This window comes from Nilaparvata lugens, chromosome 1, assembly GCF_014356525.2.
Source record: "Nilaparvata lugens isolate BPH chromosome 1, ASM1435652v1, whole genome shotgun sequence".
NCBI classification, from domain to species: Eukaryota; Metazoa; Arthropoda; class Insecta; order Hemiptera; family Delphacidae; genus Nilaparvata; species Nilaparvata lugens.
This window is the reverse complement of record NC_052504.1, coordinates 73,728,603-73,754,077: the sequence shown is the minus strand read 5'-3', so window position 1 is coordinate 73,754,077 and position 25,475 is coordinate 73,728,603. Positions and strand designations below refer to the sequence as shown.

General features: G+C 35.2%; 1 protein-coding gene across 2 annotated transcripts; it reads right to left on the bottom strand.

The window, feature by feature from the left end:
• Positions 1–7,924: 7,924 nt before the first annotated feature.
• Positions 7,925–24,668, bottom strand: LOC111059997 (pre-mRNA-splicing factor 18). 2 transcript variants are annotated; one of them, XM_022347626.2, is made up of 6 exons: positions 24,427–24,668; positions 23,416–23,536; positions 15,396–15,565; positions 12,841–13,065; positions 9,997–10,209; positions 7,925–8,544 (listed from the first exon to the last, which is right to left on the bottom strand). In XM_022347626.2, exons 1-6 carry the CDS (start codon positions 24,487–24,489, stop codon positions 8,299–8,301), a joined length of 1,038 nt encoding a protein of 345 aa, XP_022203318.1. In that variant the 5' UTR covers positions 24,490–24,668; the 3' UTR covers positions 7,925–8,298. The 2 variants fall into 2 exon arrangements, with proteins under 2 accessions (XP_022203318.1, XP_039298577.1); XM_039442643.1 differs by lacking the exon at positions 15,396–15,565 and adding an exon at positions 18,063–18,232 and having other exon boundaries at positions 7,939–8,544; positions 24,427–24,575.
• Between the last annotated feature and the right edge of the window lie 807 nt (positions 24,669–25,475).

The following is a 25,475-nucleotide window of genomic DNA, read 5'->3' as shown; positions in this document are numbered from 1 at the left end:
TTCCAATGGAGATACATTGGGATGATCCCGAACATAAATTCAACAGGAAAAAAGCTTGGCAGCATCACATCACTGTCTAGAATATTTAATACGACTTTAGAGTCGCTCTGTTTGAATAAAATTTCGAACACATTTCACTTCATGATATGTGACGGATCTTGTCTGACATACTTCTGTAAAATTCTGCTGCAGGCAAAGATTTGTTTTCAGCATTTTTTATATTTTCAACATTTAGCTTCTATATTCTGGAAAAATTATTTTTGGGGAAACTCATGTTCACAGAAATCAAACAGTCTATGCAAACAAGTCATTGAGTCATGAACTCCCCATCGACGTAACCGACATCTCTTTTTTATGTTTATGCAGAAAAAATTGCTGATTGAAAAAAATGAAATTGGGGAAGGATGATTGTCAAAAAATGACAGGCAAGAGTCCAAAAATGACGTGAGTGCAACAGTTATAGCTTACACGGAATGAAACTCCAGTGAATCAACAATCAAATACGATTTAGATTTTTTTAAATATATCACAGTAATAAATATCCATGAAAATTACATTTGGAAGGTTTCCTGGAAAACATCACTTTCCTCTTGCTCTAAACTTGCTCTTGACAAATGAAAACCAGCAATGAAACTAAGATTGGCAGATTTGTAATATATTTTGTGAAAGGTCTTGATTATCATTCAATAGTAGTTCATTAAAACAGTACAATGAGAAATATTAAACATAAATATCGATAAGCATCGCACCTCAATTAATTTTTCAATAAACTAGGTTGACCAGTCATCAATGACTGGTGAAAATAAACTATGTCTATTAGTTTTATCTTTTTCATACTGGTTTTGCAGATTTGACTACTGATAAGATCAAACTCCCCAGACTCCCCACAACTGGAAGATATTCACGTCCTTTTCAAATACATAGCTATAATAGTGAACTTGATAGCTCATGTTTAGTCAGTATTTGATTTCCTTTACTATACATAGTGTAAAGTGATAATCCAAAGCCAATACTTAAAAATATTTTGCTCCATCTTGTTTCCAATAAAATTCGCATCCCAAAATTAAGTTCAAACTGGGAATGCGTTTTTTATACAGCAATGTCAAATTTGAATAGAATGATGATATTGAATTTTTCAGCATGCAGCATTATAGAAGAGAAAAAGCACCCAGAGACAAGGTCTAGAAATCTAGAGCTGCTGTTAGTATTGTATAGTTGAAGTTCATAGGTTAGCGTTGAAAAAGAAGTAGAAGAACAAAGAACGAAGTATGAAGAGAAGGAGGAGGAGGTGGAGGAGAAGGAGGAAGAGGATGAGGGAGAGGATGATGAGGAGGAAGAGAGGAGGATTAATAAAGCTTAAGAGCGGAGGTGGAAAAAGTATAGCGGAGAGTATATTATAAGAACAGATGAGAAAAAGGAGCAAATTGAAGAAGAAAAAGAAGATAAATAAGATTGAAGAAGAAGGCAAAAGAATAAATAGGAAGGAAGAGAATGGAGACGAAGGAAACTATAAGACGGAAGCTATAACAGAGCTAGACAATGTAGGGGTAGGGAGTTGAAAGGGTCGTGCTCTTTTGGCTAAGAGGGTCGGGCTGGCGGGCGGGCGGACGTCGTCTTCGTCAGTAGAGTAGTCAAGGTAGATCTACCCACTCTCTGTAGAGTTGCTGCTGCAAGAGGTTGCCTCCCCTCCCCACCACCGACGGGGGTATGCGAAGGGGTCTCCTAGATTCGCCAGCACAGTAGTCTAGTGGTATCGATCTGTTTCAGAGCACAGAACAGGCACACACAACGTCTCCAGACGCTCAAAAAACTCCAAGAGGGATGTTGTAGTTGGTTGAGGTTAAGGGTTTGGGAAAGAGGGGTGACGTGCCCCGGGGGGATGGAGGGGTAAGGGTCGTCGAAGGAGACGCCGCCGCCGCGACTTACGTCTATAACCCAGATTCGAAAATGGGTCACCCCTTCCCCCAGCCCCTAACAACGACCCAAACTACTCGAGAGCAGTACCACCGCCGAAAGGGCGGTTTAAAATTGCCTCCCCACCACCCTCAACTTGAACAGAAGTGGGGTGAGGAGGAGCAAGCAATGTCTGGCGCCTTCCGCGCTTGCAAGGAGTTGCATTTCTTCCCCCGTCAACCTCTTTCTTCTCGCTACCCCCCCCCCTCAAATCAACCTGCAGACTTTGTCGATGTCTGGAGTAGGATGGGATGCTTGCGCTTGCATTTATATACCTGTTGCTGAGGTAACCAGCAGCAAGCCTTCCGCTGTCTACCTAACAACCAGCACCGAGCAGCGTATACCTATTCTCGGGAAATATATCTATGTACCATTCTGCCTAGCAACCACCCCTCTAGCTACTTTTGTGATTGGGCTAGTCGAGTCTATGTACAAACTATCGAGACTTTACGACTTAGTATCTCGTAATAGCCTATCTGAAGAGCAGTTTTTTTCTAATAATTTATTCTGTAATGCTTCTAGGGAATACATAAATACAATTCGGGTGTAATCAACTTGTTGATGAGATAATCAGGAATGTACTGAATATCGTTGTTTTATGTTATAGAAGCACAGGAAATTATGCTGTTATTTCACTTGATCAATCAATACAAGAATAGAACGATTGATTTAATAAAATAGCGATTGTAAGAATCTTACGGTTAGTACTGTACAGTGTATCCTACTTCCTGACAGCATGTAGAGAAATAAATGCAGAAATGCTGCATTATTAGATCTGAACAGGGCCAGATTGGAGATAGTGGGCTTCTAGGCAGATTTTTATTGTACGGTCTCCCCACTAATAATACGCCTTCTTTGAGAGGGAATGGCGGGTGTAAAATATATCATAATGAGAGACTATTGGAGGAGGGGAGCCACAATTTCGCGTTTGCAAAAATAATGAAAAGAAATGTAAAGAAATAATTTAGAAGTCCTTATTTTTCTTGTTGGCACAAATACGAGTAATAATAATACTGCTTTTTTATAGTATACAAAATTTATATTTTTTCATTCTGGTGATAATGTAGCCTTGCTGGGACTTATCTGCTGTATAGGCCTTGCTGACATATGAGGGAAATTCTTTTCAATAATTCAATAATTTAAGTGTGCAATTAATATTGCTCAGACACCACCCAAATAGCGTGTTCTCTTGAAATAAACATATCGAAGAAGTTGCATTTATCAATTTCCCTAATTAGTATTATTTTTTATTCAAATTGGAAATAAAACTATCAACCAATTAATCATTCTGATGGAAACAAATATTTTACTCCTAGTAATGAAGGGTTTGGTGGTTAAAAATTCAAACTTTAAAGAATTTTAGTTCATTGGAGATTGTAAAAGCCAGATGCGCCCTAAACACACATTCTTGACTGGTCGTGATCACTGAGATAGCTTATGATCCTAACATCTATTTTTCTCTATCTCAATGGTTGTGATTACAGTGACTATAAGGCCACAGTGAGGACGACACAAGTCTTGTTTTCCATTGGCTTTCGCGACCATATTGTTTCCAGATTTGAATCTTCTCCCTAAGATTATTTCCTGATCAATCCCATTCATAAACCAAATTGGAGTATTTTAGAGCAATTTTTCTAATCAATTAAGTATTTCAATGTAGAAATAACTAGTCCAGTCAAGAAGTCCAGTGTAGAAAATAATTAGTCCAGTCAAAGAAAGGTTATAGAGGGAAATGTTTGGAAGACAATTTTTGACCCTGCAGTTCTGTTTAGGGTAGTAAGGAGGTAAACATATCAAAAGTCCCCACCCCTACCCCCTGGTGGGTGGGAGTGGTTCACAGATACCATTTTTTTGTTTCTCGCATATAACTCGAAAAATATGTATCTTACGGACATAACTGTTTTATACAAAATTAAAGCTTGCATAATTTCCTACAATATTCAACTCACAACTTTCTCTATATCTTCTCTAGTTTTCGATATATCCGCTCTTGAAGGTGTGGCATTTTATGAAAAAACACGTTTGCCTCCAATTTTTTTAGGTATTGCTCTTATAACTTTTTAGAAATCAATGGGAAAAATACATGATGATTATGAGCTTATAGAGCATTGAATTCCTTCAATTTGATGTATAATTTCACACTTTTATGAATTCCCCTTCACCTTTTGCAGCAGCTTTAGTGATGAGTGTGAAATCTCAATTTTTGCAAAAATGGACCAATAATTGACAAAGGAATTTGGAGGGAATGTTTTAAACACAATTTTTGACTTTGAAGCTTCGTAAAGACTAGTTAGGAGTAGAACATATCGAAAGTCCCCATTCCTAACTCATGTGCTAAGGGGATGAGGGTGGTTTAAAAGTTGCATTATTAAGCGTTTTGCATCCACGCTCATATCTTGAGAACAATGCGTTCAACCGACACAACTAACCATTCAAAAATGAAGCTTGATAGATTCTCTACACTTTTTGTACAGTGGAATTTTGTGATATTCCCAACAGTTCCCGAGATATTCGCTCTTGAAGGTGTGTAATTGCTGAAATAACAGGTTTTTATTCAATGTTTTGCTCTTTCAGGGCTTATAACTCTCCAACAATGCATCATAAAAAGTGATGCTTATCGTAGATTTGTAGAGCATTGAATTCTCTTTGAAATGATGTATTATTTCACTAGTCCAAGTTTTCCTTCCATAGATACATAGTTCTCGAGTTATATGCGAGAAACAAAAAAATGGTACCTTTGAACCACCCCCACCCCCACCGTGGGTAGGGGTGGGGACTTTTGATATGTTTACCTCCTTACTACCCTAAACAGAACTGCGGGGTGGAAAAGTGTCTTCCAAACATTTCCCTCTATACCCTTTTTTGAGCATTCATTGCCTGGACTATATAATGAATGCTAATATTATAAAGGGAAGTATTGGCTTACAAATGTACGGGGTAGGAAAGACACTATGCATTATCACTTTGACGCATATATACGTTTGATGCATTATCACTTATGAACTAATGAACTGACTAACTTGAAATTTCGCATAGAGATTCTTAATTATTCGAGGATGATTATAGACCTACTTTCAGTTCTTCACGATTTCAGTACGTTAAGTTTTCAATTTGTCAAATTCACAATTCGTCAGGTTTTTAGTAGCCTACGTCAAGTTTCTAGTGTGTGATACTTTGCTTGAGTGGTCATCTAGCTATCCATCTATATTAAATTTTAATTTATGATATTATAAAGGAAGGATTTGGCTCATACATGTACGGGATAGGAAATACACGAATGACCCATCATCACGTCTGAACTACTGAGCCGATTAACTTGAATTTTTGCAAAGAGATTCTTAATTTACCGAGAATGGTTATAGGCCTATTTTCAGTTCTTCAAGATTTCAGTCAAATTTTTGAGTTGGTCAAATACTCAATTCGTCAGGTTTTCAGTAAGTCAAAAATTTTCAGTTCAAGTTTTCAATTTGTCAAGTTTCATGACCAATCTAACTTTTTTTTGCTGAGAGTTTTCAACTCTGATGAAGATTATCCAAGTTACTTTGAATGTAATATCAATTAATATCTTGAAAATAAGTTTCAGTTTCCATATAGGCTAACCCAATTAGCGAAGCCAGGTTGGAACATTAAAATGTGGCGAAAGGTTCATTGTCCACTCTGTTAGTCCCTATGTATATCCCTGTAGGCATTATGAGTATGAATTTTCAAGTATGTATCTGTTTGATTATCTTGTTATCTAAATTCAACTTCTTTTCATTAACTGTGATACTATAGTAGAAATGTCCAACTTAAATGTATTTATTGTAGTAGTTGATGTTATTCTATTTGTTATTATTAACCATCATTACATGAGCATTGTGTATATACTACTGTAGAAGTATGTGACTTGAACTTGTTGTTATCTTATATATTGACGTTGTCTATGCTGTAGAAATGTGTGGCTTGAACTTATTGTTGTTATTGTTGTTATCTTATATTGACGTTGTCTATGCTGTAAAGGTTTTTCGACGATAAAATTTTATTCATTTTATTTTTATTTATTTAATAAAGCTGACTAAATCACAACAATTTTTTTTCTAATGCATTTTCATATCCTGAAAAAGGACGAAGAAGTGAGTAAATTTTGTTGTTCAACGAACTTGACCTGTAAAAAGGTTCGAAGAATACGAGTTTAAAATTTGAAGCTGATTGATCAATTCTTTCTAAAGATATTGTAGAAGATACAAACATATGGACCAGAGGCGTATCCAGGGGGGATATGGGGATGTATCCCCCCCCCCGAAATGAAACCTGAATTTTTTTGTGGCTGCCTCACAAAAATTAGCATCTAATGCCATATTTTCTTTATATTGTACTATGTAAATCGAGAAATATATTATAAGGGATGAGAGAATAGCCCTGCAATAGCAATGATAATAATAATGAGCTATTTTTTCATAGACAGTGAGTGGTTTACTGCAAAAGGGACTAGATAGCAGGGGATAGAGAAACTACAGATGGCAATTCAAAGTTAGTTCAATTTACCATCTATTATTATGAAGAAATTCAATATAGCTTAGATACACATAGCATATATATACACATATAGCATAGAGAAACAAGTAGATACCCCATGGTATAGGATGCTTATGTCGCAACTTTTACTGTTATCTCAAGCCGATAGTTCATGTAATTCTTTCCCGTGAAGCTGTGTGACACTGGTAGTCTCTCATATTGTGCCGTTCATACACTCTCACTCCAACAAAACAGTAAAATTCGACAATAATCAATAGTAATCGGCTTGAGATAACAGTAAAAGTTGCGACATAAACGCCCTATACCATGGGATATCTACTTACGCTATTGTTTCTCTATGATTATAGTTTATTCAGTTTCATGCATATCCTTAAACAAAGCTCCAGCATCCTCTTCTAGAGAGTACCCCCAAAAATTTCACAGTTATGATGAACGGGCTTAATTTCTACCGTGGACAGGAGGGACACATCCCTCAATATTTGAAACAAAAATGTTTTATCCCACCTTCCAAAAAAAAACAATGTAAGTTTGAACACTCAAGTAGGCTAAAAATCATGTAAATTGAAAAAAAATTGTTAATCAAGTTAAAATCAAACCTATAAAGTTGGTTGAAATAGTGCTTTATTGGAGTCAAAATTTAAGCATTGTAGCTTGTAATAATGAGTAGGCTTCTACAAAATCACGTTTTTAACAATTGAATGACTAATAAAATTCTACCCCATTCCATTCTATTTGTTATTTAATCAAAAACCCATAAGCCTATGACATTTTCAAGTGAAAATCGAAATAATAAGTGGCCTACTGATCACCAAAAAAACTTGAATGGAATGTTTGTTTTCAAGTGGAAATTGCGTAAAATCGCACCAAAGTGAAGGTATATTTCCAAAATTTTCCGGAGGAGAACCCCCGGACCCCTTTTTTCGGAGGTATTCCTTACCCCCCCCCCCACACCCCCCGGTGTCCACCTCAAAGTTTAGGTGCTTTCTACTCCAATGTTAAGTTCCCCCCCCCCCACGAAATATTTTTCTGGCTACGCCACTGAGACGGACAACGACTTTGGCCTTCAGTAAGTCAAAAGTGAGATCTCGCTGACGCTCGTTCAATGAATCTCACTAAAGCTCGCTCCACACACTCAAACTTATCGTCAGTCTTGCTTGATCATTCTACATTTGACAGATAAGATTGAGCATGTGGGCAGAAGATTTGACGTTTGGAATGAGTTCGATCAGCTTTGACAATCCAGGAAAAGTTTGATGAACTATTCTACTGTGAAATATGAAACACTAATCTGAAAAGATGTTTTATTCAAACTTACTAGATCGTGTGGACGCAGCCATCCAATTTGCCAAAACTACAGTATGGCATGATCTGCAAGAATGACGATAAGTGTGTGGACTGGGCTTAATTTACTAGGAGGAACGTTGAAAGAGAAAATAATAGAATATATAAGAGCCAATAAGTAAATGAAAGTCAAAATTGGTACATTATTTAATAATTTTAAATATAATTTAAATAAGAAAATTGAACTGTACATTATCACTAAAATATAACTTACACAATAAGTAACGCAAACTTGAGAATTTGAAAATGAGTGTTGTAAAATATGAATTCTCAGTGAATTATACTTACGATTTTTTGTCTGTCGAATACATCATAAAGATAAAATACTCATTGAAAAATATCAGCTGCGACGACAGTGATGTAGTGTGTCCAAGGATGCAACTGCCAGCAATCAAACATCTCAAGAACTATACAACATGCGGTTCTTAAAATCAATCCTTGATATCTTTCATATATGTAGACCAGCAATCATTGAAAAAGAAAGATTTTTCAGCCGGTTGACTGCGGACAATACTCGACACATCTTGAAGGATCAGTTGGGAAGAATTCCTGACATTTGGTCATGAGTCTCTTCAAGGCCTGTATGTACTTTCGTTGAGTTTCGTCGTTGAGTACATGGGCCACATTCTTTGAGAAGATCTTCTCGCGTCCGGTTCGAGCGTGGATTCCAACCATGGTGACTCCGATCGGCCAGGGTGCATTACCTATCGCCATCTGCAGGTATGAATCACTCGCCTGCAACACAAACAATCAAATAATATTTCATATAATTCATTATATTTTTACATCTTAAATCAAAGTTTACTTCATTTGCCATCTGTAGAAACCTAGATTGATAAACTAAAGCATTTTCTTATCTATTCCGATAGTATCTCCTACCTTAAAATACTCTTATTATAGTATAAATAGAAATAAAAATTTCAGTATCCTTTTTTGAATTATTTTATTTTATTATAGTGATAAAATGATTAAAAAAAAGGATACTGAGATTTTTATTTCTATTTATATTACAAGTAGTCTTATAATAGTATCTAGGCGCATCCGTCCAAAAATTCATTAGAAACCCTCCTTTTGTCAGAACCATAACAAAATATTTGAATAATAGATCTTGAAGAATGCAAACCACTATCTATTAACAATCAAATTTAAGAGCAAGTCTCCCATTTCAAATATCTTTGCTATGATATCTCGTATAATCATGACAACAAGATGAATAATGCAGGCAACAAGATGAATAGGTTCCAACTCATATGTGGAACAATCCATCGAGATCTAAGGAGTAGTACATCTATTACTATTTCAATATTTATAACTATTACTTCTACTTGGCCAGAATATTAACAAAACGTTTGTACAAAAGAGCTTTAAGAATGTGGAACTGAAATTTAATATGAATATGTAAGTAGATTTTAGATTGGAAAGTGTGAGATGAATTGATATTGATATAAATTAAATTTTGAAAACACAAATATTACATTACTGTAATATAAATTGAACATTCTTTAAATTATTGTATTTAGTATGGGAAACCACCACAAAATAAATTCCAATGCAACTGAATAGTCAAAAATAATAGAGGAAAATTGGATTTGACGCTGAAAGAGGGAAAGTATTGCACTTGATCAATCACTGAGCCCCCTTGAAATCAAAAATAGCTAATAACCAGATGGATCAACTGAATGTAATAGGTTGGAAAGCTTATGTTACTAGATATGACTCGGTTGTAGGGCCAAACCTCATGTAGAATCATAGAAGAACATAGAAGTTTTCAAAGACTTCTAAATATATTATATTAATTTATTCTTTTAATAATGAATAATCCGTATTAGTGATTTGTAATTTATTAGCATAGCGTAACTTTTATATAGCTGTGTCATATAATTTAATATTTGATAACTGGTCAATGCCAGAGATTATTACAGTACAGAAAATATAATAATAATTATGCTATATTTTTTCTATACTACTACACACAGCCCCATTGCAGAACTAAATTTTTTGGAAATTCCAGAGCCCGGCAGTAAACATTTAGTAGGTCTCTGGATAAGTATTAGGCCTATATTAGTCACTGAACAATATTATCAACTTTGAATGTCAAATGGTAGAGTGTATAACTGCATGCAATGTAAACTAACTATTTGATAAAAAGTTGAGGAATTTCGAATAAAAACGAATCAGACAACTAACCATAATATAGTTTCGATCAAGCAGATGTCGTGTTATTTCGGTGAGACTATCAGAAATATCTTCGGGCAAACTTTTGCTTCTGAGCTTTCTGAGAAGGGGCTTCAGGTAGATTTGTGTCTGTGTAAATGTTGCCAACGTCATCTTCCCTCGAGTTCCCATCTTCTCAGCGGATGACCTGCAGTTCAATTGATTTCCCCACATCTTCAGTAGAAACTAAAAACAAAAGAAAAATATAGATAAAATTATATGGGAATTCAATATGAAAACACTTGGATTGAATCATGGGTCTGTTGGAAATTCTAGCTGATAAATAGTAAAATCCATTCATGGATACAAAATACAACACAATGTACCAATGAAGAAAAACTCAATCTATCTGACCAAAACTACTCACAGTAATGGAAACACAAAGCTTTGTCAGAAGTTAGAGCTACACACTATTTTGATTAATAAAAAAAAACTCTTAACATAGTCTGAAAATAATTCAACTATTCTGTACTGCATGGTTTACTATTTTCGATTTCTACTTCTACTTTATTCCAACGAGAGTAATCTGTTCATTGTTGCTTCACCTTCAATTATGGAAAACCATCCAAGAAATTGACTATTTGAGGTTGACGAAGAGTTTTTCGTCTCACTTATCGTGCTATAGGCTACTTGCTATACACTCTTTCATTTTGTGATTATCTTTTTCAACTTCAAAAAATTTGATATTACTTTTTTAGTTTTAATAAAAAAAAAAATTATTTAAAAATTATAAATTTTTAAATTATTGCTTATTCTATTAGATATATGTTTATTTATCTTCTTTTCTTATCATTTCCTTCAATTAAAGTAATACTTAAGATTCAAAACCTCCAATCAAATTTTTATTTTTTTCAATAGCATTCATTAATATAACTCAACTCGAGCTTACGCACAGACAATATGCTGCTTTTATAAGATTTTCCCTTCATTATTTAATTGATAAGCCTAGCATTAGACTATCTATTATATACTATGAGTTTGATATTAAGTGAAATTGAGTTATAAAATTGTTAATGTAAAATTTGAATACTAATATTTTTTTGACGAAATAAATTTGATTTCGGTATAACCTAAACTCAAACAAAAATCGTGTTCATTCATGAAAGGGTGCATCTATTATTACTTAGTCTAAATCAATAGTTGTTTAATGTTAAATGATTGATTATTAAATAAAAGCATAAAAGTTGATATAGTTGTAAAAAGTTTTATACAATAGCAGGGTATTTGCACTCTGTCTATGGAAAGGTTGAATGGAAGTGAGAGCCTTCAAGAACAAGACCAATTCACATTTATGGCCGCCAATGTAGACCAAAAATAAAGATATCAACTATTTGACCGCAGGTTAAGAATTGTGGCGCTGTCATCGCCGTCATGTGAATCGCTGTGGTGCACGATGCTTCATGTTGACTGCGGCAACTGTGTCGCTGCTGGGAAAACGACTGTATCCAGTCATGTATGTTGAGTCGATGCCGAATACGGCAGCCGAGAATCGCAGCTGGGAAAACGGGTCTTAAACCACATTCTTGTAGCGGAAACTTAGAAACTTTTTAAAGAAACGACATAATTGCTATATTCAACAGCAGATAGCGTTTTTATGATAGCTCTATTACAGAGACTATAGAATCACTAAATTTATTTATAGAAACTGTGAGCTCTATGAACAAATGAAGAGTGGAATAGCTAATTGGTCTAAGTGCGAAAAACGAAATTTTCGGTAAACACAAAAAACTAGCATGACCATCATATTCGGAGATACAGACCGCGTCATCTTGCGGAGCTCATAGCAGCTGAATTAATTATAGTTTGTGAAAATAAGTTGAGACTTGGCCCTCCATCCGAAGAAATTACAGGGTTGTCAAATCGTGTAAAATTGCAACTTTCTCAAATTTCCAATTCAACGTCAGAATTGGATGTAGAATATCATCCCCTATATCCTAGCAGTACTAAAAAAGCTTCAGGGTTGAAGGATTAAAAGGAAATTTAACTTTTATGATAAAATTTGAAACATCGCGAAGATTTGTTTTTCTTTTGAATATCACTTCTCTCAGAATCATGGGGCGTCGTAATACGTAATACTTAATACGGTCTTCCGACTACTTTTGCCAATTGGAAAAATAATGTCAATTATTTGTGAGAAACTTTCTCGCTTTCACCACCTACTTATCTTTTGAATCAAAAAAGTTTCTAGCAAGTCGAAAATTTCATGTTTTCTGCTTGAAATGTCTCGACATTGACGAACATGATCATTAATTGGAAAAATAACTTTAAGTCGGATAAAAATGATTCAGAAACCAATAGAAAAGATTCTCCCCGTTAATTTGATATAAAATGATTACGCATTACGGAGCCCCATGATTCTGAGAGAAGTGATATTCAAAAGAAAAACAAATCTTCGCGATGTTTCAAATTTTATCATAAAAGTTAAATTTTCTTTTAATCCTTCAACCCTGAAGCTTTTTTAGTACTGCTAGGATATAGGGGATGATATTCTACATCCAATTCTGACGTTGAATTGGAAATTTGAAAAAGTTGCAATTTTACACGATTTGGCAACCTTGTAATTTCTTCGGATGGAGGGCCAAGTCTCAACTTATTTTACACAAACTGTAGAATTGGAACTTGGCACAGTTTGCAGGGAAACGGGCTCTATATATAGATCATTTTGGAAGAAAAACTTTTTTTTTCAATTTTGGCATTCAGCTCAATTAGCTATCCCACTCTTCAGATGTTCTGAGTAATAATATGTCACTGCAAGATTTCCTATTCACGAGTTCCTGATACCTATTAATTTGGATAGATAGAAGCATGGGATAATACCTGGAGGAGCTGCATAGTGACTTCCATATCAAGGATTCTGTCACCCTTCCCCAAATTGGCCGCCATCTGTTGAATGTGATCATATGTCAGCTGATTGTCCACAAGTTTCAAATCTTCGGACTTACTACCATCGTTCGAACTGTCAGTTGTAGTCGAGGCCAGAATTTCATCGAGATAGTCTTCTTCCACCTTTTCCATGGCTTCTTGGAAATCATTTCTAAATCCCTGTTGAAAGTTTTGAATTTGAATTCATTGCCAGAAAATACCAACCATAAAACGATAAGACAATATTAAGACACAACATCTTGAATTCTATCAATTAAGCAGTAAATTCTTCATTGGAATTTGAACTAATATTCATTTTTGTTGAGCCTTGTCCAACGCCAAGGATGGATGAATAATAATTGAAAAATGCATATTTTTGAGCAAAGAATATCCGATATTTAGCGTGTTAAAACGCGAGTGAAAACATGGTGGAGCGGCCAAGTTAGCTTCAAGCTTCATTGTTGAATGTAATGCATGTATTTGAGTGGATCAAAAATATATTGCTCCACTATGTGCGCCACCATCCAAATAAATTCCTACATGTCATACATGCTTGAAGTTACTACAATGACCGTTCCACTATGTTTAACCCCAATTGAGTGTACCATCTAGTTTTACTGATGGAGAGGAGAGCACGTCATTATTAACATCAGTCAGTCAGTAGGATTGAAATGTAAACTATGTTCAGTTAATGAATCAATCAACAAGTAACAATAAATATAATATAAAATTAGGCCTATTCATACTCACTTCAACAAAAAATGAAAAATAATTTATTTTCATTGAGTTAACATATTTATATGTGGTATAAAATATATGAAATAAAATTCTTCTTGAACCAATACATCTTGTTGGGAAGACTCCTTCTAATATTTGAATACTAACAATACATTTCAGGAATGTATCATCAAAGATGAAAAATTTGTCAGTGGAAATATTTAAAGATTGAAATAAACAGAGTAGCTTCTTGAAAATACTTCTTGAACTACTACATCTTGTTGGGAAGACTCTTTCTAATACCTGAATACTGACAATAACTTTCCAAGAAGTATCTCTCAAGTAAAGATCGTTTTGAAACATTTGTCAATGGAAATATTTAAAAAGTACTATAAACAGAGTAGCATATATGCGTTACATCATGTCTATGTACAATTTATTCACTTACAATTGTGGGACATTTGCCATGGGGAATTATTATCTTGAATATACCCCAGTTATGCACCTCTTTCTGGTGTCGATTTACTTCAATCTTGATTGAATTTGCAGCAACTAGAAAACTGCAAATCCTTCAATGATTTCTGACTGATAAGTAATTGGCTACTTGGAAGAATTTATAATATGCTGTGAAAAGCCTGTGCTTTGCAATCAACCTCTATTAGAATAGATAGCAGTTACCTTTTTCTGGTTCAATAGTTCAATATTATGAGTCTTATGAAGAAGGAAATGTTGTATAATAGTTTTTTATATATTTTATGTTTTCAATATTAATTTTCTATTGTTCTACACTGCATTTTTAGGACTGCAATAGGACTGCATTTTTAAAAACCTGTACCATGTTTCATAATTCTTCATGTAAAAGGTTTTTTATAAAAACAAATCATCATATTATATTATGTACATCGCCTCCATAATTAGTTAATGAAATTATTGAAGATAGAAATCGTTGTAACAAACTATCAGCCTGACAAGATTTGAGCCACAAAATTCTGATTAAGAAGCACTAAAAAAGTAAATTCGTATGGCTTTTGTTGGTGGGGAGTCCCTTGCGGGAAGGTCCCACTGCCTGAATATATAATTTAAGCCGTCAATGGGCCTTACGACTGTCATACTTCAGCCGGGACCGACAGTTTAACGTGCCCATCCGATAACACGGTACACGGACGCAAAGAAGCACTGACGCTAGGCCTACTGACTGAACCATTCAACACCCGACAATAATGCAATTTCGTCTTTTTTCAATTTTCAATCGCCATGAAATCGCTCGATTTGAAATCGAGTTTCAAATATAAGTTTGGAGACTGGCAATCTGAAGATTGTAGAATAAAAATAAAAATCAGACACATTAGATTGATATGAGGGAAATCTATTCGTGTAGTTTGGCTTTTCAAATCATTTCTTGATATTCTTGAAATGAAACATAGATGGAAAGACCCCTGTTCTTTAATAACTCATATGCTGATGGAAATTGATGAGAAAAATGTTTTCTTGTAAAAATAATAAATAAATAAAAAACTGCATTTATTCAAATGCTAATCGATAAATAATTATTAACTTTGGATTTTCGTTTAATAATAATTATATGTTGATGTTATCAATATAAACATTATTATGTGATTTGATTTCTGATAATATTTTCAAATATTTAATATTAATATATGATTTAATGATTTGAATTCATTTGGATAACCACCGATATTAACTATCTTCAGGAAATACATCACAATATAAATAATAGCAATGATAATACAGTATAAATGATACAGCATATTATAATAGAAGTGTTAGTCTACCTTGTTGACTTCAGGTTCGAGAATTTCACAGCGCCTGAGTCTCCTGAAAGCATCCAATTCTGACTCAGCAAACAAGAGTATCGGCTCCCCTCGCTCCCGCAACCTCCTAATCACCTCCCTGCGAGACAGCTGTGAACTATCCGAATTACCATCGGCTGCCAATTTGGTTCCTTGAAAAACATTATTCTCCATACAGTAACAAACCACTGGTAAATTACAGCACAATGGTTATTTTTATATATCACTGTGAAAGTAGGGTTTTCAACGTTGACAATGGGAATAATTGAATAAATAATACTCCCTGCGACTGTCTTAAGCCGGGTCCAGACGCTCAAGTTTGCCATCAGTCTTTTGCTCAAGCAAAAGACGGATCGTTTGGGTCAAGCAAAAGACTGATGTAAAATTGCGTCCACACGCATCCGTCTTATGTCGTCCGTTTTCCTATTTCTGTGCTCACAAGTTCAGTTCTTGATATGTTTATTTATTCAATCATTCAGAATTACACAACTTACAGAAAAGTACCACAGGCTAACTTACGCCCAAAACGGTTCCAATTCTAATTTTTACAACAGTCCAAAGTAGCTAGAGGTTATGTGTCACTTCAATATGAATTGTGATATGGTTCATTGAGTCTGAATTGTATATGGTTCACATATGTAAATAGTAGATGACTAATAATTATATCGTATTTCTTTGCTAATTCGACTGGATAATGCTATATTTAACAACATAATGACAAAAATATTATGGCTTTGTTTACATGTCATATCTTGAGACACAGTGATTGTAAATGGATTGAAATTTTCTATTGTTCTACACTCTCATAAGACTTCATTTTTGAAGACCTGTATCATGTTTCATAATTCTTCATGTAAAAGGTTGATACCTCCCTCGCGTTCGCTACCTTTCAGCCTGCCGCTCTGCTCTGCTCCCCACGCCACGCATCAACCAAATGAGTGGTTGACCCACCCGCCACCAGGGTGCGCCTCAGTCGCCGCCACCCGTTCCTGCGTTTCTATTGGCCGAGCACCGCCGGCCAATAGCAGCGCAGGTGAACTCGGGAACTGTGAATAAAAGGGGGCTACTCAGCTACCCTCGAGAGCACTTGCTCACTAGCAGCCTTCCACTGAAGAGCCAGAAGAGACCACCAGCCGAGACCACTACCAGAGACCACTACCGAGACCAGGAGCAGAGCAGCGAGCAGGCCAATGAGGGAACCACGGCGAGACTAACCGCAACCTGAGGTGTCTTCCTTGTCTACTACCCAGCCGATGCCTAGGAGGAACCGAGCCGGCCGCCGAATCCAGAAGAGGAGGGCCCTACGTCGGCTTCGCCAGGTGGAGGAGAGGCTGAGGCTGTACACCGCCGCGCCAGCTGCGCCCCAAGACTTAGCGCCCCAGCCTAAAAACTGGCGCGCGGTTCTGGATGCGCGGGTTGGGTGCCGAACCGACATCGGAGTGTGTGCAGCGGAAGCCTACGACCCTGCCTGCCGGGGTTTGACCGAAGGCCCCTTTTAAACGAGGAAGTGGTCGAGGAGGTCCTCCGGCGGAGATTCGGCACGACCTCTGGCTAGTAGATCACCCGGTCAGCCCTCTCCGTAGCCGGGTAAACCAGAGTGGAGACTGCGAACATTGACTTGAGCCCCTGCCGGCCTGCTCTCGCACCAGACGGACCTGCCCGGGACCCTCGCGCGGCATGGTATCGCGCCAGTCGACGACTACTAAACATCTAGCCTGCCTTGGTCCCCTTTTAGGGCCACCAGCAACAATCTTGGTCCCTTTTCAGGGCCACCAAAAGCCATTTTTTCAGACAGTGGTAACAAACCCCTCGCTCGACCCGACTGACTAGCCCAATTGATGAACGAGCCACACCTTCCGCCATATCAAGGTTTTTTATAAAAACAAATTATCATAATAATAATTATTATAATAACATATTATATTATGTACATCACCTCCATAATTAGTTAATGAAATTATTGAAGTTAGAAATCGTTGTAACAAACTATCAGCCTGACAAGATTTGAGCCACAAAATTCTGATTAAGAATCACTGACGCTAGGCCTACTGACTGAGCCATTCAACACCCGACAATAATGCAATTTCGTCTTTTTATAATTTTCAATTGCCATGCGAAGTTTCAAATATAAGTTTGGAGACTGGCAATCTGAAAATTGTAGAATAAAAATAAAAATCAGACACATTAGATTGATATTAGGGAAATCTATTCGTGTAATTTGGCTTTTCAAATCATTTCTTGATATTTTTGAATAATCATTGAAATGAAACATAGATGGAAAGACCCCTGTTCTTTAATAACTCATATGCTGATGGAAATTGATGAGAAAATTGTTTTCTTGTAAAAATAGGTAATAAATAAATGAAAAAACTGAATTTATCGATAAATTCAATCGATAAATTATTAACTTTGGATTTTCGTTTAATAATAATTATATATGTTGATGTTATCAATATAAAGCATTATTATGTGATTTGATTTCTGATACCGTATTCAAATATTTAATATTAATATATGATTTAATGATTTGAATTCATTTGGTAAACCACCGATATTTACTATCTTCAGGTAATACGTCACAATATAAATAATAGCAATGATAATACAGTATAAATGATACAGCATATTATAATAGAAGTGTTAGCCTACCTTGTTGACTTCAGGTTCGAGAATTTCACAGCGCCTGAGTCTCCTGAAAGCATCCAATTCTGACTCAGCAAACAAGAGTATCGGCTCCCCTCGCTCCCGCAACCTCCTAATCACCTCCCTGCGAGACAGCTGTGAACTATCCGAATTACCATCGGCCGCCAATTTGGTTCCTTGAAAAACATTTTTCTCCATATAGTAACAAACCACTGGTTTCTCCATACTGGTAACAAACCACAGCACAATGGTCACTTTTATATATCACTTCGTGAAAGTGGAGTTTTCAAAGTTGACAGTGAGAATAATCCTACCTGCGACTGTCTTAGACTCCAATGAATGATTCAAGTCGTTATTGTAAGTTTGAAGCTAAACGTCTTTACGAGAAAGTATATCAATGCTATGAGCAGATTCCTCACGCGAGTGGAGCTTGTCGAATATAAACAAATTTTGTGATCCGTGTATTTCGTAAATGTGATTGATTTCTTAATGGAGAACAATGAACTAATTTACTTGTGGACTTGTTGAAATGTACTTGTGAACTTCGCTGCGGAAAAAAGTTAACGAATCAGATTGAGATATGTATTGAATGAATTTAAACAATAAACTAAAGTAAAGAGAATGCTTCATCAAGTTGTACACATTTGACTGTAAAGCCACGTTTACACAAGAGTTGTCAACTGAGATTTCAACAAAATTCGGCGATTTGTTGCCAATCTCTTGAAAAGCACAGCAACATTCAACATATTTTCTACAGAAAAAATGACAACTTTTTGAAGAAAGCTATTTGTGAAAAACATTAGTGTTGACAACTCTGGTGTAAAACAAATTGGGGTAAACAAAATTACTCTGAATAAAACAAATTGAAACTTGTATACAAAATATTGGTGTTGCTGAATTGTTCGAGAATATGATATTTTATGCAAGCCCTTATAACTGGATTTATTCAATTTTATAAATTCTATGCAGGATATCGTATTTGATATATTAAGAATGAGCAGTAGCAGTCGGCCATGTTGAATCATGTTCCATAAGATCAACTTTTTGAAACACTGATGCCCGGTTGCACAAAAGCCTGTTAAATTTTAATCATAATTAAATAATGTCACTAGAACAAATCAGAAAAGGATTTTTCGAAAAGAAGGCTTCTATGATTGGTTCTAATATTTAACAGGCCTTTATGCAACCGGGCCATAATGACGTTATTTATAGACAGACTATTGGTTCCGGAAAGGAAATGCATTTTTCAGGGTAACTGCTTTTTACTTTTAAAACTACTTTTATAATCAAAGCAGAAAGTTTCAACAGTTTTAACAGGCTCTCAGGAAGAATTCATTTTGGTTTCGCAGTTGGTTTGAACATACTTAGATAGGTCTACTGTTTTATATCATCAGTGTTTAATAAAGATCATATTGCATAATTGATGGAAGCTCCCTATCCCTATGTGATGGGAGGTGGGTGAGGCACGCTCACTCGCCTCCTATGCACTAGCGCCGACTCAATAAGGCCTTGGGGGGCGCAGCCCACCCAAAATTGTTACCAATTTTATTAATGGAAACAGAAAGTAGCATTTTAATTACTTTAGAATATTATTGCGATCCTCAACTTATCAGGTCTGTTATTAATCAATGTTGAAAGTAGAAGCATTATCAAATGAAAAACCTGTCACTTGAAAGGTAATTTGGAGAAACATTGACTGTGTTGTAATATTGATATTATTAAATAAATCATGACGGGGGAATTTATATATCTGGTATTTCAATCACAAATCGATTCCCAAAAGGGAAGATAACGAAATAAATAAAATTAAAAAGTCGTTTTGGAAAAGTTCTATAGATTAATATTGGAAAGAATGTAACAAAAGATCGAGATTTTTAGTCGAAATGAATGAATTAATCTGAAAGTGTATCAATTGACGGCTAAAGTGGACACTAAAGAAACTCATCCCAACTACAAGAACCATTTAAATCATTGTACAATGTAGGCCTATATTATCATCATAGATGTGAACATCAAGTTATCTTCGTCATGATATTGAATCAACGCGGCTAATGAGGTAAGTCTATTTTCAAAAGGAGGCTACTTTCGAAAATCAAGAGACATTTCAAATAATTTTAATAAAGATTCTTCATGAAAGAGAGAAGTAAATCTCCCTCCTAAAGGAGATGGTGTGCATAAGAACAATCCTTTAAATCAAATCAAATTTGATAAGTTTAATAGAAAGCAAGTTTTATTTTATTTTAGTCCAAACGAATTTTCCTACTCCGCATTCAAACAAATTATTGTATTTTGTTTTGAGATTTTGTTCCCTCCCTCTCAAACGCCTTTCTAGTTCACGTTCATGATTGCAGTCGTAGAAATGCTCCAAGCTTTTGGAAATTTCAAAAAAAAAAAAATGGTGATCCCCCGGGCCCCACTTTTTCTGGGGGGTATTTCATAACTTCCAGACCCCCCGAAACAGATGAGCCCACGCAAAGTGTTCGATAAGTCGGCGCCCGTGCTCCATGTGTTGAAGTGTATGCTATGTAGCCTATCTGTGTGTGCGATGCAATTGGTAGACACGGGACGAGCGTCTGCCTCAACGAGAACGTGCAATTTCAGCGCTCTGGGTGGGCCGGGGCGCTTTTTCATCAGTTAACAAATTTCTTATACTGTAATAAGAAGTATTCTTATTAATTTCAAGTATTATATAGGAAGCATTCTTATTCAGAGAAAGTATTATAATATAAGAAGCATTTTTATTACAGTATTATTATTAGCATATTGGAGTGGCGTAATATAATAATAATATTATCATTGATTTTTTTCGATGCATCATTAGATTTATAAGCACTTGAAGAACAAAAAAAAAATAATTGGGGGCTTCAAATATGTTTATCTTTCAACTAGTTGAAACAAAGCTGCAAAGTCGAAAAAAAACCTACAAGTTGATATTGGAAAGTCCACATTCATTGAATTCACGATACAAAGATTCACAATAATTGCCAACCCACTGGATTTTGAAGTGAATCCTGCTGACCTACTTCCCTCATATGTCACCAATATCTTGGAAGTTACCATGGACTGCAGTCTATCATGGTCATGTCATGCTGACTCTCTTCTAAAGCGTTTAAGATCATCAGCCTTTTCCCTTACAAGAATCTCAAGGGACCAGTTTTGCTGGATGCTGTGATGACTGCTTATCATGGGTATTATCCACCAGCATAATACAAGGCACAGAAATGAAATTCGTACTGACCAGTATAGGACGAATTTCTATGAGCTGAATCTCTTGAATATTGAGAAAAAACGTTGGATATGTTAGACGTTGAATATTGAGAGAAAATATTCAACGCCTTGCCAGAGACTATAAGGGATTCACAGTCCCTAGAGTCATTTAGGACTAGGGTGGAGGAGTGGTTGTTGGCGAGAGGTTTATATAGTCATCACAGCCTATCTGAAGACTGAAAAATCCTTAAATTGATGTTCTTTTTATTTTTATTATGAGTTCTGTTGTGTATAATTATTATGTGAATTTTATGTATGACAAATTGTCAATTCTATTCACTTTATAAGCTCATAGTCAGTACGGAATTCGAAGGTTCAACGAGCGGGCCAAAAAGGGCTAAAAGCTGGAAACAAAACATTTTCCTCCACCTACTGTCTAAAGTGCTTACTTTACTCCCTGAAACATAATACTAAAGTCCCACTTGTTTGCTCTCGGGACGAAAAAACAGAAAAACTCCCTAGGGCGTAAAAGTAAGTCCATTTAAATAGCATGGGAAGCATCTCAATTTAAAAAACTTACATTTGAGATAGGTTAGAGGGTTTAAGCTTAGATGAGGAAACATATTAGAGGCGTCTGTCATTGAGTCAACTGAATTCAATAACTCAACCAGAAATGTGATCAACTCATGAAATATATGTTTTTATGATATTACATACTTAATATAAGTACCTACCGGTATACGAGAAAAATGTATACATATTTTTGAATATTTTATTCTATTCAAAATACCAGCCAACAAATATTTGTCATATGCGATTTTTTGCGATTACAACTGCGATTACAACTTTTGCAGATAGATAGCGCAATCGGCAGTGCTAACCAGACGACCGGTTTTTAGGTTTTAGATTTTAGGTTATGTTGTAGAAGAACATTGTCACCACAATAACGTGAGTTATTAAAATTATTTGATTTGCAGTTTCTATAAAAAAAATTATGTGGAGGAAAAATATTGTGTGCATCATGAGTGAAAAATGTTTTTTCTCCCTCAGGGAAATTTTTGTCCTCGGCTTCGCCTCGGGCTTCAAACTTTTCCCCTCAGGGAGAAAAAATGGCACTTTCACTCTAGATATACAAATAACTATTTCTTTCTCGAAAATATCACACATTTAAGAACGGATATACATCTCGGAAACTATACAAGATACAAAAATGATTTTTAAAATTTAACTTTTGGGAGATTGGGTAATACTTAATTTTGTATGAAATGGTTATGTCCGTAAGACATACATTTTTTCGAGATAGATGAGAAAACCCCAAGTAAGTTAATGGTCAATGGTCATAAATATGAAGTAAGAAGGTTAACATTCATTGTTCAATAAGTGAACAAATGATTCTTAATATAACAAAAAAAAAATGTCCTCCATTAGAATCTATGCAATTTTCAAGTTTCCAATGACATTTTACAGCATATTGGCTGGTATTCCATCAAATTTATACCAAAATCTTTGTCATTGGACTGGACGTTTCTTATTCAAGAGTTCGGGATGGAGCAGTGTGGCCTGTTGCTCAATAAAAACATTACAACACTAGAAGAGTTTTCATGGACGTTTTGAATACTGTGTGTCCAGGTGATAACATTTCCCGAGAAAGGGATAAATCCGTTGCCCCCTTCCACCGCTGCAGAGATTCGACAGCCTGCAACCTTATTCTATGCGTTTACCTACAAGCTACTTAAAAACAAAAAAGGGTTTCCCTGAACGGGCCACTCATAACTATATCAGCCTAAAAACTATTAAGTCTATATGCTGTAAAAATTCATAGGATCTTTGAAATTGGCTAGATTCTAATGGTGGACATTGAGAAGAAATTAGGCTTGTATGCTAGCCCCCCCAGGCTCCCTCATCAAAACTTTATATGGTCGCCCAGCATGCTCTTGCATATGAAAAGAGCACAAGTTCAGTAAGCCTATTTCATGAAACACGTTTTAATATGATTAACATGGCTACTTAATTTTATTATTATACTTAAATATTGTCTAGTGTAATCTAGTCTAGTATATCATATACTGTAATTTTTTCTAGTGTCGGTTGTATTTGATTATAATTCCTTATTGCTAATTGTAATACTTTAGGCTAATTAAAGAATATTTACCATTTCCAGTTTTTTTGTTGACATCCTCCTCTTCACTTGACTTCAGTCCATATTTGCTCTTGTACTCCTCTTCTTGTTTTGTAATTAGTTGCCCTCTCTTAAAGAACTTTTTATTCGGCTCCTTGAAACATCATAACGCTTCATAATAAAACATATTTTAATAAGTTTAGAAAAATCATCATTCTCTCAAGACGAAAGGTAGGCCTACTTGCAATTTAAAGACAAAATGAAAGTTGAGAGTAATATTAGCTAAAGTCTAGCCTGTTAGCTATTTACTTAAACTTCTGAGTGACTAATGTTATAGACTCTGGTGTATAATTACCTTACCTATATAGGCCTACCTTCTTCAGAGAAATTATATACCGTAGGCTATATTATATTTTATACCGTATTTCAGAGAAATCAGGCCTACTATAATATAGCGAAATAAAATGTAGCATTCACTCAACATAGGCTAGATGGTATAAAACTCAACTTTTGAGTAATTGATTTTGATTAAAACTAGATTGTCATAGAGGTACTAACACCATACTATAGTGCGGTCCACGTTATAATGTCAGTATTTGATTAACATTGGTCTTGCTATCCTTGTCTATCATTCTATAAAGCTGATAACGCTATCCTTTTCTAGCTCCACAACGCTACCAGATCGTCATTCAACAATGTAGAAATATAATCTGGCAAAGCAGAGAATCAGCAACGCCGTTCTCGTATCCTTTTTCACTGACATTATACCGTGGAACTCACTATAACAAATAAAAACACTCCAACTTACTTGTCTAGAAATATCACATAAATATATAATAAAGATGTGACTATTGATTAGAAGAAAAATTGAATTGTTTATATTAGTTCATTCAACGCAAGTAGGAATTATTTTTTTCCACGTTTGAAAAGCATTTGGCAATTGATGAGAAACTAGAGTAAAAACCTAACCTATAATAACCTGAAATATTGTATTAAGATATGTAGGTATCTCAAATAATTAACAATTTAAGTATAAAAACTCACCATAACATTGCTTTCAAGCAATTCGCGTTTTTTTCTCTCAATTTCAGCTTTGATTGCTTCCATTCTAAAGAAAAAACAATAATAATATTTATGTTTATACAGTTTTGAAGGTTATATTATGAATTTACAATCATTGATTGTGTTCATGGGAAGGAGGTTGTGGTGCATGCTTAGACCAGTTATAGAATAGACACGTTGGGAAGTCTGGCCTCTGAAGCCAACATATCTACTGCCATATCACCAAATCGTGACCTCATCATCGGATAGAAAACTTTTCTGTAGGGAACTATAAATACCAGGTACGCGCAGTCGCCATTTTGTGTCACAGAAGAAGGAGCCAATTTAAATTATATCCGTATATGCTATGTTGTATGGTTTTGGACAGAATTTACATTGACATCACTGAAGAACTGAAGTGGCTCATACATTGATGAGAATATTTTTACAAAAAGGATACATTCGAAAAATGAACGTATTGTTCAGAACAAACAATACCCAGTCTTTATGTTATGTATCTCATATTTTTATTTGTCTTGTTATTTTTGTTTATCTTGTTTCTATTGTATTCTTTTGAAATTGGTCTATACCATTGGAAATGTAATAAAAAAATAAACAAAATGAAATGATTTGTATTTAATTAAACAAAACCCAGTACCGTACAAAACTAGTCCAGTTGTAGTCCTTCAACTCTGTGCCTCAACATTATTAGTTTTTGAAAGGTGCAGTCTTTAGGGAAAAGTTTCCATCAATCATAATTTATAATCTACTCACTACTGCATGAATTATTATTGGATGTAAAAAATCACCAATACCACAGTAGGCCAGTAAATTATTCATATCAGTCCAATTTTGGATGAGAAAGAGATGTAGGCCTAGGTTATAATACTACTGTAGCTTGCAGAAGCTTGGAAGACTCACCGTTACAAGAGTATTGTAATAATGAGTCTTCTTAGCCACTAGGATTGGTATTTTTTGAAGACAATATTAATATTCATTATAGAGTCCATGATATCAAGGAGAATTTGTAAGTTAGCCTATAAACCAGTGAT